Genomic DNA, 17,428 nt, shown 5'->3' with positions numbered 1-17,428 from the left:
GGTGATTATATTTTTAGTCATATTTGTTTAATTGTTTTTCCTGAAAATATAAATTTGTGCAAGCATACCCCTACACATACTCAGTAAAACACATACACACAAAGATCAGTAGCTATGCAGAGACAAAATCAGACCTTTTTTTTTTTTTTTTAACAATGTTCTAAGCCTCAAAAACAAAAATGGACCTGTTACCTGGCAACGACATGTTGCTTAAGGATATGCTCTCTCACTTGCATCTACAGTAATAGTGCCCATAAACACACAAATCTTATTATTCATTGGGGTTTGAGGAGCTGTAACAAAATCAGGAAGTGTCTCTTTAAGTAGAAATAAAGAAAAATATTTTCCAGAAAGACCAATAATGATACTAACTGAATATAATGAAAGCAGGCTGTCAGTGCTCAGGAGGTTTTACAGCATTTGTAACAGAGGTTAAAATGTGTTGTGCCTTGTTTGTGATACAATATTTAATATAACCATTTTAAATGTTGCAGATATAATGATCATTCCCCCCCCCCCCCCCCCCCCCTTATATTAGTAAATTATGTCCTTAGAGGTACCAGTCTAACATATAATTTTGTTACAGTTACAATTACTGCAGCCTCAACATTTCTGCTGACCTGATTTTAATTTGTCTGGCAAGCTTGTAAGTTACCAAATATTACTGTAAGTGGCTTCAGATGTCTTAACCATCACAACAAATGGCAAGTGCTTGAGAAAATCAAAAACACAGTCCATGTAACCATTGTGATATATGGTCATGGTGTGTTTTCATAAAGTGCTATTAAATTGCTAAATATGCACACAAGAATGGTTCATAGCTGCATAGCTGATCATGCACAAAATCCCACTGCACACTGAATTCATTTTGACATTTCAGCATCTTAATTAAAAGACTTCTTATGGACATACATGCATGGAATATTGTGCCATTAAATTTATATTTACTAGACTAAACTAGAGTTTAAAACAGCAGAGGTGCAATGTAGTATTCTTCTTTTCTACGCTGTGCAGATACTGCACTCTAGTGGCCACATGTAAGTATTACATTTTACAGTATTATATTTTTTATTCAACCCTTTATTGAAACAGGTTTATTTAAACAGGTATTTTAGTCACAGCATCTCTGTAGAATCATTTGGTTAAATCTTGCTGATGATGTATCGACTGTTTGAATATCTTGTCTTGAATATCTGTCCAAGCAGAGTGTCTGCAACCATTTTTTCTGTTGCTGCTGTTGTAACTGATCACAGAGTTTTGATATGAAGCTGTACGTTCTCTGTTACTCATAGATGTCAGGCCTCCGGCAGGCGGGTTGCCCTCTCTTCCTCGTGGCCTGTCGCAGGCTGGCTCATGCGGAATACAGTATACATACCTCTGAGTGTGAAAAGCAGGGAAACGGCAGCAAAGTATGAAGCGTAGATAAAGAACTGAAAAGAGAAGTGAGGAGTAATTGAACTGTGGATGATGACTTATAAATTAATGATTTCATTCATCAAAATAATCTTTTGTTTCTAGTGGTCTGTTTCCTGTAATGAAAACATAGAAGAAGGATTTTTATCAAAACTCTTAATTGTCTTTATTTTATTTACTCCTTTGAATTTATGTTCCTCAGTTTCTAATTTATTGTCAAGCTCTTCATATACCATTTTACTCAATCTTCTACTTACAAAGTATTATCAAATATCATGTCATTATGTCACATCTACAGTTACATATAAGCTCCAAACATCTATTAAACTTAGTGTAGATTTTTCATATTGTCTGTTTTCATATTGTGTAATGCAGTACCTGGGAGGTGATGGTGAGCTGTAGAGACCTGGTGTTGATGACGATGGCGGTGAGGACACTCTGGAGGACTGTGCCCACAAAACTGTTAATGCCGAATACCAACGCGTAGCGCTCTTTGCTCAGCGCCTTGGCTATCTGAAAACTGGGATACACGTACATGAGATGCAGGAATATAAAACGAAAGTGCTAAAATTCTTCGGAATACAGGTTTATTAAATTGTTAGTTATATTGATATTGAGGGTTTATGTGAAGGACGTATAACAAAGGACAATTTGATGGAGAAAAGATTAAATCAGAATAGGATACATTTTAAAAACTGATGCTGGCTAAACCAACCAATAAGATTAAGAGGCTACAGCCACGCTAGGGGATCTTAAGGTTACATAAGCATAGCGGTGATTTGAGCTAAATGCTAATGTCAGCACCCTAATTGCTTATCAGATGTTCACCATCTTAGTTTAGGGTGTGACTACAATGATTGTCTGTACAAACTTATTATAAAAAGTCATTTAGCAGACAGCATAGAGACGATTGATGTGAGTATCACAATGATAAAAATGAAAAAAATAGAGTTGAAAACAAGATTGTTTCTTTTAACTTTTGGTTGTGGTGGTGGAGGTGATCAGTTTATGTCACGCTATGGTGGAAATCATATAATGTGAGTGATAAGGGCAGCTGTAGTCCAAATTACCCAAGAATGTCTAAATAAAGCTAGACAAAAGGGTCAGTAAAAGAGTCATTAACACTGCTACAACAACAGTAAATATGGTCAAGATTTGTTTTTAGGTTTAGAAAACAGTCCATTCATCACAAACCATAATAACCTAATGGCTCATAAAGCACTTCTAGAAGTGTTTTAAACAGAAAATATTATGTGGTGATGAATATTTAAGTTGTACACAGCCCATTCTTGCATGTGCTGACACTGCTTCATTTATGGATCGAACATTTGGCTGCTGACGTATCCATAATGTATTCTTACGTGCAGATGGTGTTGAGCTGCATGTAAACAGTTTTGAAGAGGAAGAAGCAGGTGTAGCTGATCCAGATGTTATGAGTCATATCCATCAGGAATAGAGCCCCAGTGATCAGGAACGTGAAAACCCCAAGGATCAGCTCCCCCCACACGGACCACTCCAGCGTCATGTGGCCCACAGCAATGCTGGCAGCAGCCCCTGAAGGAGAACAAAATCACTGTGTGAATCAGACTGTAACTGTAGTGAAACTAAAGGATAATGACAAAGAGAAGCCTCAGTGACATAATGCTGTCATCGCATATGTAATTATTGGTGACATTTTTGAATTGGGCACATAGCAGACATTATAATCTTACACAAATCATTCAAATTGTTTCAATAATTTTGATACAAAGTCACAGCAACACTAAAATTTAGTTGTAAGGAAGCCGTGAAACAATGTCTTTTCCATTGTGAAGGCAGCTGGAGTGCCACTGATACAGTAGGTATTATATGGTTGAGACATTTCAATATCAGTAAATTATCATCAGAGAAATAAATAAATAAATACATTTTGGCAGTTGTTTTTCACAGTCTCACCTCAAGGTCCATATCGTACTCGTTCTGGAGCTTTCAATTATGTCACTTGTGCAAAATTCCAAATAGAGCTGAAGGTGATATGTGACACGAGTAAAAATACAGCTACTAAATGGACCCTGAGGTGAGACTGTGTTGTCAACATCTGTTTCCAAGGTCAAGAAGAAACTTTGAGTCTAAACTTTGAATCCAACATGGATGAAAAGTCTTTAAAGCGCTCAGAAAAAAATGAACATTTGAACATTTACAGTTCCATGACAGTTTTTACAGTTATAATGTTACACACAATTTAGTTTCTTCTGAACACTCTCTCAACTCTAAAGGCTGTTGAAGCTCTAGTGATAAATAATTATATGTGACGGCAAATAATCACAAACAATATGAATAAAGCTGCTCACTTACACTGACACTTGGATACATTTGTCACAGTTATTTATAGTTATTTTTTGGTAATTTTATACCACAGTACTGTATCATGTATCACTGAGCAACTTCAAAACTCACTTTTTGTTTTGTTTTGATCATTAACACATGAAATAATACTTTAAACTCTAAGCAGGTAACAATAACTTCTGAAAGGGATTCTGCTCATTTCAGCCACAGGGTGGCGCAGTGATACATCACATGGCTCCTGTCAGCACATGTAAAGGAGTAAAGATACCTCTATCCCTGTGTATGGATATGAAAATGGGGACTCTAGATGGGTCATTGATTATTGTAGGACATTTGTCTCCTTCCTTTCCTCCTAATTTATCATCTGACATTCTGTCTGATTTTATTTGTCCTCTCAATTTCAGTCTCTTTCTCTCACTGTAATTTCACTTGCCACATACATTATTCATCATTTTTATAATTTTCCCATAACTGCTACTTCTTTGTTGAACTGTCCGGTAATGGCTGAGGTTGAATAAAAACACAATCGGAGGCGCATTTATTGAGGCTAGTGTAAATAGGGAAACCCTTAATTCCCCAGAGACATGGATCCATTCACTCGGTGATCTTTATCTCTTTATCCACTGGAAAATAAATAATGGCTGAGTATAATTGCTTTGCTCTAAATGTGTACATTTACTTTTTTGTCCAGTTCTGGTCAATCAGTGATTATAGTCCAACATAAACACCACCCGGGCCACTCTACGTATTTAAGATGTACTTAAATCAATCCCCCCCCCCGGCTCTGATTAGCAGAGGAGGGGTCAAATGGAGACTGAATAATTAGACCAGTTTCCACAGCGGTGTCACTTGGAGGCTTAGTGAGGTCAGCAGGAGCTGGCTGTACAACTTCATAGACAGGGATCAATAATGCAGCTTCTACAGTATGTCCACAATACAGGAGTTCATGTTAAATGCCAAAGTGGTGCTCATAACTCAGTTTAATTGGATAACTGTACACTTTACATATGACAAACTCACTTGAGGGAAGGCATTATAACATAATCAAAATAAGGAACTGTGTCCCCTAAAATTTAGGTTCATATACTACTAAATTGTTTTTACGAAAAGTACATTTTGGTAAATGGTAAATGGTAAATGGACTGTACTTTTATAGCACCTTTCTAGTCTTCCGACCACTCAAAGTGCTTTTTACACTACAAATTACATTCACCCATTCACACACATTCATACGCTGAATGGGTACAGGGGCTACCATACAAGGTCCCAACCTGCCCATCATTTTGGAGGAAATGTAATTGCTTGTTGGATTATGGTAACCAGTCTGAAAAGTGTTGCATTATTCTCATAGGCAGGTGACTGAGGTGGATAGTACGTGTACAAAACGCTTTGACACAAAGGCCCAGACATCTTCCTTACTGTGGTTAGGTTCAGGGCACAAAAACACTTTAAGGTTTGGGAAAAATTGTGGTTTGGTGAAATACTGAAAAAAAATACATGTCCTCTCTTGTGCTTCAAGCCTCCGTTCACATTTTGAATATTTAGCTAAGACCGTTCTTTCCTGACCCTTAACCGGGTGCTTTACCTGACCTAAATATAACCTTAGAAAGTTAAAGGCTAAATATATCTTAAAACAACAATCAGGTGCTTAAATGAACAGTGAAACAGGTTTTGCGTACCGTAAACATTCCTTCTGTTCATACTGGCCATTAGAAGATCCTTTTCAAAAGCGCTTACAATGTAAACGATGGGGAACAAAATCCTGGTTTGAGCAAAATGAATTCAAAAGTTTATCTGAAGATAATGAGGCTTCAGCTGTCTGAGTTAGTCAAATAAAGTGGATATCTTCCACAGTTAAAAGTCTTTTTAGTAAAGGGTTCCCTCTTTGAGTCTCATCGGACAGCCTTTTCCTGTTCAGCTGCAGTGGAAAGATCTTAACAGAAAGAGACAATTTGGCACTAAGAAGACAGTAACTTGATTCGATTAATTTGGACAGCTGAAGGCTCATATTAGCTTCAAATCAACTTTTAAATACATTTTTGCACAGAAGGAGGGCTGTTGATTTACTCCACCATCACTTACATTAAAAGTGCATTAGGAAAGGATCTCTTAATGGTCAGTATGAAGGGGAGGAATGATTACAGCGAGAAAAACGTAGGGAAGACTTGAAAATGTGTGAACTTATCCTTTAATCATGCTTTAGTTGCCATAAGTGGATACTGTTGGGGAAAAACAGAAAAACTCTACCAGTGAATATTTTCAGATACAATGTGCTCAGAACATTTACTGTAGTGACTTTGCAGATAGGCTCATTAAAACACTTCCTCATTATTTTGGAGAACTTTTGTTAATAGTTTCTTTCAGCAGTATTAACTGTCCGTACAGTATACCGTATGTACTGCACACTACTCTGAGATGGTTCAGATGGTGGTGTACAATTGACACTGGGGACCGTGGGTTTTGCTTCTGGAGATGTGCGTGGTTTGGTTTGGGCAACAAAAGCACTTTAGTTAAGGTCAGTGAAAGTTCACATTTTCAGTAAAATGCTAAACATGCAGACAAGTTATGTTTTGTGCTTCAAGCCACTATCAACTTTTTCATGAATAAACCAATACCGCAATCTTTCTTTTTAACCGAGTGCTGTAAGTGACTAACCATAGCCAAGTTAAACATACTTTTGTTGCTATGGGCGGGTGCATTTTCTGGCTTGGCAGATACGCTTGTTAACGAGAGTTTTCATTATGTTGATAGAAATGTAATCCAGGCAATGCTTCATTTCTTACAAATTGTGTTTGCCGTGGCAAATTAGAAGTATATAAATGTAATTTCTAGGAGACTGTGTTGGGATGTAATATTTTTGATGTCACAGCAGCCCTGCAGAACCTGCATTAGTATAAAGCACAATGAAACAATGGAAAGAAAGCCAAATTGGTATTTTAGGAGACAGATCAGTGTAATAAAACATGAGAAATTTGGATAAAAATGCCAGTGAAAATAATCCAGGCAGTAATTAAGTTTACCCATTGGCAAAACTTATTAGTAATTGCAATTTCTAGCAGACATTGTTGTACACTCAGATGAATACCGTCAGAATTCAAAGTTCAAATATAATTTGCATAGAGGTCACATGCCTCAGGATCCATCACAGTACATCTATGTGGCACAGATGGTAAAAAAAAAAAAAACGTTTTCATGTACTGATAATAGTGGTGAGTGTGCTGAATTGGGACATCTTTAGCTGCAGTGTGTCGTTTAAATCTAAATGGAAATATATTCAGCATGAAGTTTCATGCCAAATTAAATGGAAAACCTTGGATGAAGATGACCTAGGGAAGGGTTGAAATGAAAATTCTCTATTGATTTAAATACAGTAGATGTTTAATGTGCAAATGAGGTGTAATCACTTTTTTTAACCACAGATAAATACTGCAGATGGGTCAAGGTGCCCTGTAACTCCTTGAAAACCATACTGTACAAAAAAGTACCGAACATAACTCAGTTTGTTCTGCATACACATTTGGTTTTTATCTTAATACTAATGAGCTACTAAAAATGTTGTTTTGAGGCTCCAGGAAATACAGTTATTAATATGCTGAATATGAAAATAGTAAATTATGTTGTGCTTCACCCCCATATTTTATCATGTTGGTAATCCATATTCATATTTTCCCTATCGGTTTCCACCAGGTTTTTTCCTCAGGGATATTTTCTAAGTGTGGAATAGAGAAAAATACAACAGGAATCTTTGGGGAAATATCAGACATGGGCCCTACAGCTTGACTGCATGTTGGGCGGAACCATTTACAAGTGAAAGGCATACAGCTGGATGTGGTTTACACAGAGTAATTGCCTTTGGTTTCTGGGGAATACAGAAATGTATCAGTACTATAATCAATAAAAGTGCACTGGCTGGATGGCAGCAGCTGCTATATCCATCTGGGGATGAGAGCGGGCAATTAAATAGTCTAATTAATGCTGCTCCTATTGTCTGCCATGCTTTGGGGGTTGTGAAATACTGATAGTAGAAAGGGATTGTGTTTTCTTTCTGTCTATTTATTCATTAATTTATTATTTTTTTGTAGCGGAATGTGTATAACTCCCATAAGCTTTAATGAAAATGTTTGGACTTGTTTTTACAAGAACCTGAACCAATTCTGTTAAGCTGGATATGCGGTTGTTTCCATTCAGAATTAATCAGAGTTTTCAGGATTTGCACAACAATTCCTCTTGGGCTCGGAGTGACAATGCGGCATCAAACCCTCAAGCATGTGAAATGTGGGGAGTAGCAAGGATAGTAATTTTTTTTTTTTCCTAAGACAACCAATTCCAAGGAGCAACCGGTGGTGGAAGAAGTAAGTCAAATCCTTTTACTTAAAGCTGCACCAATGAATATTTTATATTAACAATGCATCAAATGACTACATGTAATGTCAAAGGAGTTGTTCGTAGTGAAAATATCACAGACCGTGGCTCCCATTAGCTCTACAGAGTTTTAAACATCTTTTAACTTGTTTTGGTTTTATGGCCCACAACTTTACTCTTCTGATTCAGTCTCTCCGCCGACTGTTTTCAGTGAAAAACTATGAAAACCTGTTGTACACAGGCAGGCAAAATGGACAAAATGCAGGTTTAAGTATCAAAAGTACAACTTTCCACCTTCTGTACTATTTCATTGCACAGTGCAACTTGCTCTCTATGTAACTAAGCTTTTGAATTGAATTAAATGAACATACTTTTTTGAAATAAGTATTGTACTTAGATACAGTACTTGAGTAAATGTATACTGTAGTGCCTTTCCACTACTAGATGAAACCGCAAGTTAAGAATTAAATTGAGAAGTCAAAACAAATCAGTGATTGTCTATAGTTTACCTGACAATGTGCTGATGGCGTCTACCCCTCCATTGTAGGCTGTGAAGTTATCATGTGGCTGCATATCGACCCAGAGGATCTGGACGTAGCCTGTAACCTGGTAGAAGCCACACTTCCCTGTAGCTGACCATATGCAGAAGAAGAGCACAGCTGCCGAGGAATAACATTCCTTACAGTCCGATAAAAGCCTTCTCAGCATCTTCCTAACATACTTGGTAGCCTTCATGCTCTTCGCCCAGATGGAAGAGTCCTGGCTTACAGAGTCTTCAGTGTCCTCACCTGAGTTTACCTGTTGTGCAGAATATGTTCCCTTATGAAATAAAGTAGTTTCAGGCATGGGCAGGAAAAAGGAGGTCATTAGTGCAACAGAGACTGAGCTGAGAGTCACAACACCTAAGCAATATAAGGACACCCCACCAAAAGACACCAGCAGTTGACCCAGCAGGGCACCCACAGCGTAGCCCACAAGTATGGCCCCTGTGACATAACTGGTCACTCTCTGATAGTAGCTGGGCTGGACCACGCGGTAAATGTAGGAGAAATAGGCCACATCTGCCGCTGTGGAAATGCTGTAGCTGAGGAGAGCCAACTGAGTCAAGTGGACCCCCGAGCCGACAAGTATCAGCAGAAATGCCGTGACATAGGTGAGACCCTGGAGGATGATTACAGGCTTGTACCTGAGGTAGTCTGTCACCAGGAGTACTGGGACGAGGAGAACCAGGCTGGAATAAGTCCACACAGGATACACTTGTCTAGTCACCTGGATATGGAGGAAGGAAAAAAGATTATTTTTAGAAAATGATCTCTAACTCCTGATTGTAGGAGAGTCTGTGTAACACGATGACAGATGCAGCAGATGCAGTTCCACCCCCGTTCACTGTCACAAAAAATTACTTCAGTATGTGCATAATGGACCAGGAAACAGCATGAACGAGGCTTATAATGTGACAAGTTGATAAATTCTAACATTATGCTAATAAATACGATGGCTGCAGCTTGAAAGGCAGGTCCTTTTAAGCAAAATATGGTTCCCAAATTGTTGGTGTCATTATGTAGTTTTTTTGTGTTCCAGTTTGGCCTTGACTGGAATAATATTCAGAGATGGGTTTTTATAGCGGTACCACATCTGCATCCCACATCTCTGTCAGCTCCAGACTAGCAGATGAATGTATATGAATGACAGCAGCAGGTTGTTTGTTTTCCAAATGTGCACCATTACTTAAATACTCTCTCTATTCTATTTTAGTTGCTGGCATAAGCTTAAGAAGTTGTTTCATACTGATATTCATCCAGTCCCCAGAGGATGAATCCTAATTATGTGAGTGGCCCCCTGAACTTTCTTCACGCCTCAGTGAGGTCAAACCTTCCTCTTGACCAGCACTTATATGACAGGGATTTGGGGGATTACTTTGTTCTGTTTTGCTCTTACCAGTTAGTAGCAACATCATTTTCAGTGGGCACTGAAGCTGCTGTGCTACAAATGTTTTTCCACAAAGATAGAACAATTAAGAGTTGTTATTTCTACAAAGATGCGAGGGACATGAACGGATATGGTACAGTGAGGCAGTACGGAGGTCTGTAAGAGCTAAAACTACTTCAGCTTGAGTGAAAAATGTGGGGTTATACATGTCCACTTCATGTATGTAGGGCTTGGAGAGGAAATTGAATATGCGAGGTGTGCTTGTTGTCCACAAAAATCTCAAAAGCCACTCAGAATCACACGTTGAAAAGGTAATTTGCAACGTACATGATTGAACATCAAATGAATATACTTTGATTGTACCTGCCATAATTTGTGTGAACAAGAAGCTCTCATCATGCCTTGTGCATGATTGTTATTGCAGAGGCGTGACGGACTCAGTCTGTACCAAACTTTACTGCAGCATTTACTCACTCTTTACTCTTACTCAACTTTGCTCCAGTTGTACATTATTCCATTCCACAATATGATCATAGTATGCTTAAAAACACAATATAGCTGTTTTGGCAGTTAGTATAAGAGAAATTAATATACTCTATCATTTTGTATTAAATGATGCACAAATTGCATTGTGTCTCGTTGTGTATGGAGGATAAACTATGACATTGCAAAGCGACTGCTAATTTCAAATGTTTTTCCAGATATAAAATATATAATAATTCTTTTGAGATGTTTCTGGAGTTGTTTCACCAACATCCAGAATTTATTGCATTTTTTCCAGTTGTGAGTGGCACCTTGTTCCCATTGTGCAATGATTTATGGAACAATATCACTTATTTTACTATTCTGCTTTTGATTTTTTTTTTTCTCACAGGTCAACAGACGGATAAAATGAAAGCCAGAAAAGCCTTTGGTCATGAAATAGGAAGCAACGTGTTAAAAAGTCATACATAGTTACTGTGCACTGATATTCAAAATATAATCTCTAATTTAAACCAACATTTTACTATACTATATTGGAGGCACATCCATCTCAGTGCTACTTAATGCGATGAACAGTGTATTTATAAAGACATGGATAACGCTAGGCTATATAATTACACTGACATTTGCATACAATTTATATTTACCTGTATATTACATTTCTAATCAGTAATTTGTAATTTGAAACATATTACATTACAGTTAATCTTGTAGGTAGCAGTTTGCACATTATATTCCAGTGTAAATTTCAAACGTACCTTTAAAAATCAAACATGACTGATTGAGTTAATCATACTTCATATTGTGTTTTCATTTATTTCCGTTATTCTTTTTACGTATATTAAAACAAAACCATTGAACAAATCTAATAACCTAAGGCTTCCATCTCTGTAAAGCAGTCACATATCCCATTTCATAGCTCAGTACCCTTACCTGCTCAGTGGTGAGATTCTTATAAGTTCCTGTGAGAAACTCTGTCAAAAAGGGCTCTATGGGCCTCATCATGGAGCAGAAACCATAGATGCAGAGCAGCACAGTGGGGCCCACCCAACCAGCAAGACAGGGCATATAATGGTCTGCCCGGCAAGGCCTGATGCCACAGTCCCCGCTCCAGCAAAAACCCATCGTTCCTCTCTGGCTCTCCAGGGACGTCTTGCTGCGTCCAGTGAGAGCAGTCTAATTTAGGCAGTTTAATCTGTTGAGATATGGAAGCCCCAGATAAGGCCAAGGTGAGACTGACTGTGAACACCAAGTCACCTGCTTTGCCATTGTTGTTTCTCACCTCTGAAGTTTTCCTGGCTACGGTGAGACGGGAAAAAAAATGTGAGGCTGTGAGTGAAGATACATTAAGATGAAATATGAGGTGGGGAGCCCCTGAGGCTCCAGCGGGTTATAATAAATACTGTCTCCTCCTCTGTCTTTATACAAAAAACCCTCATTCCTACAGATATTGAGGAAGAAGTGGAAGTCAAGCAAAGGACCATGTATGAGTGTGTTTCTGTGTGTGGGGGGCAGCACCTGCACTGAGTGTGTACATTCGTAATAATCAAAGCAAGAATAAATAATTAAAAACTATAATTTTACAAAATGTTTCACGCTTCCTTAGGCTGATAACCAAAAGTTTAGACACATCCACCAATATTACACAGCTCTAAATTAAATGTACCCTGTTTTCCAATTATCCACAGTAGCTCATCTTATCAGATAATCTTTAAAAGTCAGCGTTTTGTCTTTGTGACTGTCATAAATAACAAGTACGTAACTTTAAAGTCAGTTGTGGAATTCTCTGAGTGGCTTGGCAGTGAATTTTTTAATACTTTAGTAAAGAAATAAGCGAAGCAATCATTCCAGAGATGAGAATTACTGTAGTCTGTAATTTGAAATATCCAACAGCGAATTATGACTCACCAGTGGGGTGTCAACAGAAAGCTGTGCCTCAGCTCAAACTGTCAGACCGTCTCCATGACACAATTCTCAACACCAAGGTCACCGGCAAAGAAAATATTATTAATATTAATATATTTAGAATTTCTAGTTTAATGTTGCCAGATTCAAAGTATATGATGTTCAGTGACTGTGGCTGGAGGGGACAGATACAGAAACACTCAATTTGACCTTTACACTGTCAGAGAACAATTATAATCATGTTTTTTATCAATATGCTATTGTATTCTATCGACTAATGTTCCCTTTAGGTGTGTTGTTATCGCAACATGTTGTAGAACCAGTAGCAGAAAAGGTCAGATTGTCAACACTGTCATCTAGAAGTCACCAGCACACCTGGGTTTTCATTTATATGCTACTGTATCAGTGTTGCTGAAACATTTAAGATCCTTAGAATTTATGTTTATATACCAAAGATTTGTTACGTTTTGATGGAAAACTCAATTGCAGCCTCAATTATATGCACTGGAAATATTTTTTTCCAGCGAAGGAAGCGCTACCTTTTTGTACCATATGCAAGTTACAGGGAAGTGATCAGAGTGGATACATAGTGCAGGACTTTGACACTGGAGACAGGGGTTTGCATCTTGTGTCCCGCCTATGGTAAGGATTAGGCAAAAACAAAAGCTCTTTGGTTAAGGTTAGGGAAAGATTGTGGTTTCAGTTACATGTGAAAAAAGGAAACTGGTCCTGTTTCCTGCAACAATCATTCCTTAAACTATGACCAAGTGCTTAGAGTGCCTAAACATGATGATAAAAAAGCATAATCGATGCACATGCAAATAGCTATCTTACTATCTATCTATCTATCTATCTATCTATCTATCTATCTATCTATCTATCTATCTATCTATCATGCTGTATAGTTGCTACTATACATGCGGATAATGGATAGTATTAGAAGAGTAGATATTGTAGGTGTTACAAATGTAGGACGTTGTCAGTGAACGATTTGTCAGGTAATTAATTAAAGTTTATTAAGTAGTTAATTAAAAATGTTTCCTCATTATGTTAAATGATAAATGTTATCCGGGGGGCAATATGTTTCTCTCAAAACTTAGTAGTAGTAGTATACAACATGCTGATGTTTTTATATTTGTAATTTAAAAAAAAATTATTTAAAGTAGTGTGTCTGTCGTGTTATTTGGTTTGATTGACTGTCTTACTGTCATCATACTTTGTTCTTTGATGTCTTTCACAAAAACGATGTTCTTAATGAGGTTTCCTCAGTAAGTATAGCTTAACTAACTCCTAGTGGTTGTAGCATAGTCTATCATTTGTATTTTGTTATTTTAATCTCTGTGTATAAGAGAGTTCCTCAGCAGTACCACTTAAATCTTTCATGCACTTATTTATCTTTTTTGGATAGCAATGTTCCTACTTAGTTTTTTTTTTCACCCAATACCTTAGGAAGAAAAACATGTGCAAGCTCTTGATTATCTTATAAGGTACAGCACATTCAAAGCCTTCGTCAAATGTTTTATTCTCCATATTCTCATATCCATCATCATCCAGTGTCTCTGCCATCTTTTCTCTTTCCTCCATAGTTTTTTGGGTTCATAAAATAATAACAGTAGGAGTTGTATCATTATTAGCAATTGCAGTCGCAGTATAGCATCAGTACTGGTAACAGCAGCTTTTCCTGCATCTGCTGTATCTTGTATCATTCCATGTAAACTAAAACTAAACGACAACTTTATTCAATTTCTTTTAATATTCACAATATCTGCTTATGTATCTCATCTACAGCATCTGCACCAATGCAACATTTATTTTCACTGTGTCAAGAGAAACATGGCTGCATGTGAAAAATCTGATCTCTTGTTTAGCTATCTGTTTTTTCTTTGAAACATAGCTTCTAAGTCAATAAAGTTTTTCTTCATTTTCAGTACAGATAACAATAAGTAAGGGTATGTCTGTAATATAATGTGGGTTAGATACATACCAGTTCTCTTTTCAAGCCATAGACACTGTATTTCCTTTATGTTAAAATCATCTGATGCAGTGTATCTAAATATTTTACATGTACAGACATGAAAAACAACATTAACACAACACCACTGCAAGATGCTCTGTCAAGATCAGGACATCCTATCCTCATCCTCTGCTCTGAACTCATTACGCTCTTAATCATCTCTGACCTGCAGTCTAATTCCCATTAATTTACAGCGACAAAGATGGACCTCACTCTCATTTTGAGAAGGCAGACTACCTCTTTTCTACCTACTATCTTCTCTTCTCTTTTCTCTGTAATACGCTCCAGTCTGCACTGAAGTGATGATCAAAAGGTATCTTTTTCCTTTCTTTCTATTTGTACATTTGCAGGTAAAGATAGTGTTAGACAGTCTTATGATAGCTTATGGATACCTCGATCACTGGGGACCGCGGGAGGCAATAGCAGGTAAATGTCTGAAATTGCATGCTGTGCGCAGTAGGGCTGAATGGAGCTCAGCATGGTGAAGGACATCTAAAGTCTCATGCCATCGCACTCCCGTGAGTCGCCTGTACCAGCTCTGAAAAAAAAAAAAAAAAAATCCTCAGAAGAAACCGTGTGGAATTTGATTTTTTGGCGTACATGGAGTGAGACTGACACTTTGTTGAGTAAGCTCTGAAATGTCCTGGTTGCCCCTGCTGTTCAAAGTTCAGCTCCACAACAAACTCTTTCCAAAAAACTGTAACAGTGCAGCAAAGCCAAAAGAACATGAGAGCCTCTTATACAAGAAATACTAAAATCTCACCTTTGGCAAAAGAAAATTGTTAATACTTTAACATATTTTGTTATCAACAACATTGCACTTGGGTTATTCAATTTCCTTTATATGCCCTTGCTTAACATTTCAATTAACCTATTTATCCTTTCTCCCTCATCGCTTCTGAACTGCAGCATCTGACATACTGAGTGTTCAAAGGCAACCCGGATGTATTGATTCCTAATGCTTCACAGACCAAACTCTGCTTCCCACAATCTCTTTTTTTTTTTCTTCTTTGCTGGCAAATCATGTGAGGCTGCTGTAGTCAGGAGGCTGACTTTGAAACAAACAGTGAGTGTGTATGTTAGGGGGCTGAGCGTGTAGGTGTTTGCGAGACTCAGATAAGCATATGTGTGCAGCGGTTCGACTGCAAAACAAAACTCCTACTGTGTCTTGTTGATAAGACATGGAAGTTCTATGTGTTTGCTTTCTTTTTTCCCTCCCTCCATTATGGCTGTTGCTGAACTCATTGGACACTAGTACGTATAGCATTGAGGCTTGCAGGACAATGAACACAAACACAACCTGTACGCTTTTTTATTATTTAATAATTAGGCTAATTTAATTTGGGCAGTCCACTTTTGTTTCACAGTTGCCAACAAATACCAAATATTCAACAAAGTGTCATTTGTATATTTCCTGCATGCAATTCTGACCTTACCATGAACCCAAAACTACTAAATGTCATTGTATTTCCAACCTAGGCCTAAAACCTTTAACAAATGTACACCACAGACTACATTTCACTATATTCCATCCAACTAAACTCCATTATAGCCATGATATAGTTGAGCCATGGACTGTCTTAATAAAATAAGTCATTATCTAAGGGTGCATTTCATTTCAATTTACCGGATTAAATTGGTAAACATCCAAATCTTTACTGCACCAACAGAAATTTTGGAGTTTAGTGTGGTGGCGAGACTGGGAACAAAGCCTTAAAATATGACTCTGTAATCATCTATCTGAAGTTTTTATGGAAATCTCTGGGCCAGAAGCACTAAAAGGAGAGCACAATAAATCACTCCACAACACTAGATGGAGCTCTTGCTTCATCATACACCTGTAACATCAACCCCCCTCATCTCTGTGATGCAGGGAGCTCATGACACATCCCTGACAATTTTGACAATCTCAGTCTCAAACTTGTGAGAGCTGCAGGAAGAGCAGCAAGTGATTGACACGCTGATGGACAGACAAACTGTGAAAACCTCAAAACCAGCTGTCCTTGCCAAGCGGCCATCTGCTGCTTTCTGTCTAATTGGATGATGAGTGCTTCGATTGGAATGCAGGCTTGATTGCTAAATATTTTGTCCCCATATGTTCTGAATTATCTTTTGGCTTTTTAGTGTTTCTATACAGTAGCAGCAGATGTAGCAGAATTGTTAATAGCATTGGCAGTACAAGCAGAAAAGCAGAAACAGTCAATAGATCATTGCTGCGGCTGACAACAGCTATGATCTATTGACATGCTTTTGGTGAAGATATAACTTGGTCCATAGAAACATATAAAGAGCTGCGTTGTTGGTTTACAGCTAAGCCCCTCTGACATTTTGTTCACTCAACCATGGGGTAACATTTCCTGACACTGAGAAATATTGTAAAGATCCAGGATTTCACAGGATGTAGAATTCACCTATAGTAATGTGGGGGGAAAAAATGCTCCAGCCCCCCAACTCTGACCAGAATCTATAATATGATGGACACCTCTGGATGTCTGGACATCTCCGCTGTGATCAATACAAGGTAAGAGATGAATCTTACAGTAGAACCAATTTGTCACAGGGGCAAGTCCCTGTTTTCATTTTACCTGTCAATCAGATGAAAATGAAAAAATAACCTTTTCATCATGCATTCTGGTAGAGTACTGTCTTTGGCAGCTCTTCTGAATAACATAGGACCTGAAAGAATATTTTCCTCTGCATAAATAGGTGATCTCAGTTTCCCATGGAAACAGTGCCATGGCAAGGACTCCAACTAATTACTTGCATTGAGCAGCCAAGCAAATCAAGAAATACAGTAACATAACGTTGTATTACCTGTGGGAATAAAGGTCACCTACTTCTGTGCCAGACATCCTCATAAAAAGATGACAGTATAGGTCTAAAATTCAGGCTGGCAGAAACGACATATAGTTATATTTGCACCATCCAGCGGCTGTAGTAATGCATTCCGGCTTTCCAAAACTGTTACAAATTACTATTAAAAAAATAATTTTGTTT

General features: G+C 37.8%; 1 protein-coding gene across 1 annotated transcript; it reads right to left on the bottom strand.

Annotated features, from left to right (window-relative positions):
- Positions 1-530: 530 nt before the first annotated feature.
- LOC121900594 (thiamine transporter 2-like) lies at positions 531-11,637 on the bottom strand. The gene is made up of 5 exons (XM_042417025.1): positions 11,446-11,637; positions 8,610-9,369; positions 2,775-2,967; positions 1,792-1,933; positions 531-1,430 (listed from the first exon to the last, which is right to left on the bottom strand). Exons 1-5 carry the CDS (start codon positions 11,635-11,637, stop codon positions 1,296-1,298), a joined length of 1,422 nt encoding a protein of 473 aa, XP_042272959.1. The 3' UTR covers positions 531-1,295.
- Positions 11,638-17,428: the final 5,791 nt, after the last annotated feature.

The sequence above is a fragment of the Thunnus maccoyii genome, chromosome 7 (assembly GCF_910596095.1).
Source record: "Thunnus maccoyii chromosome 7, fThuMac1.1, whole genome shotgun sequence".
Lineage (NCBI taxonomy): Eukaryota > Metazoa > Chordata > Actinopteri > Scombriformes > Scombridae > Thunnus > Thunnus maccoyii.
The sequence above is the reverse complement of the archived record's forward strand: the minus strand, read 5'-3'. Positions and strand labels throughout refer to the sequence as shown.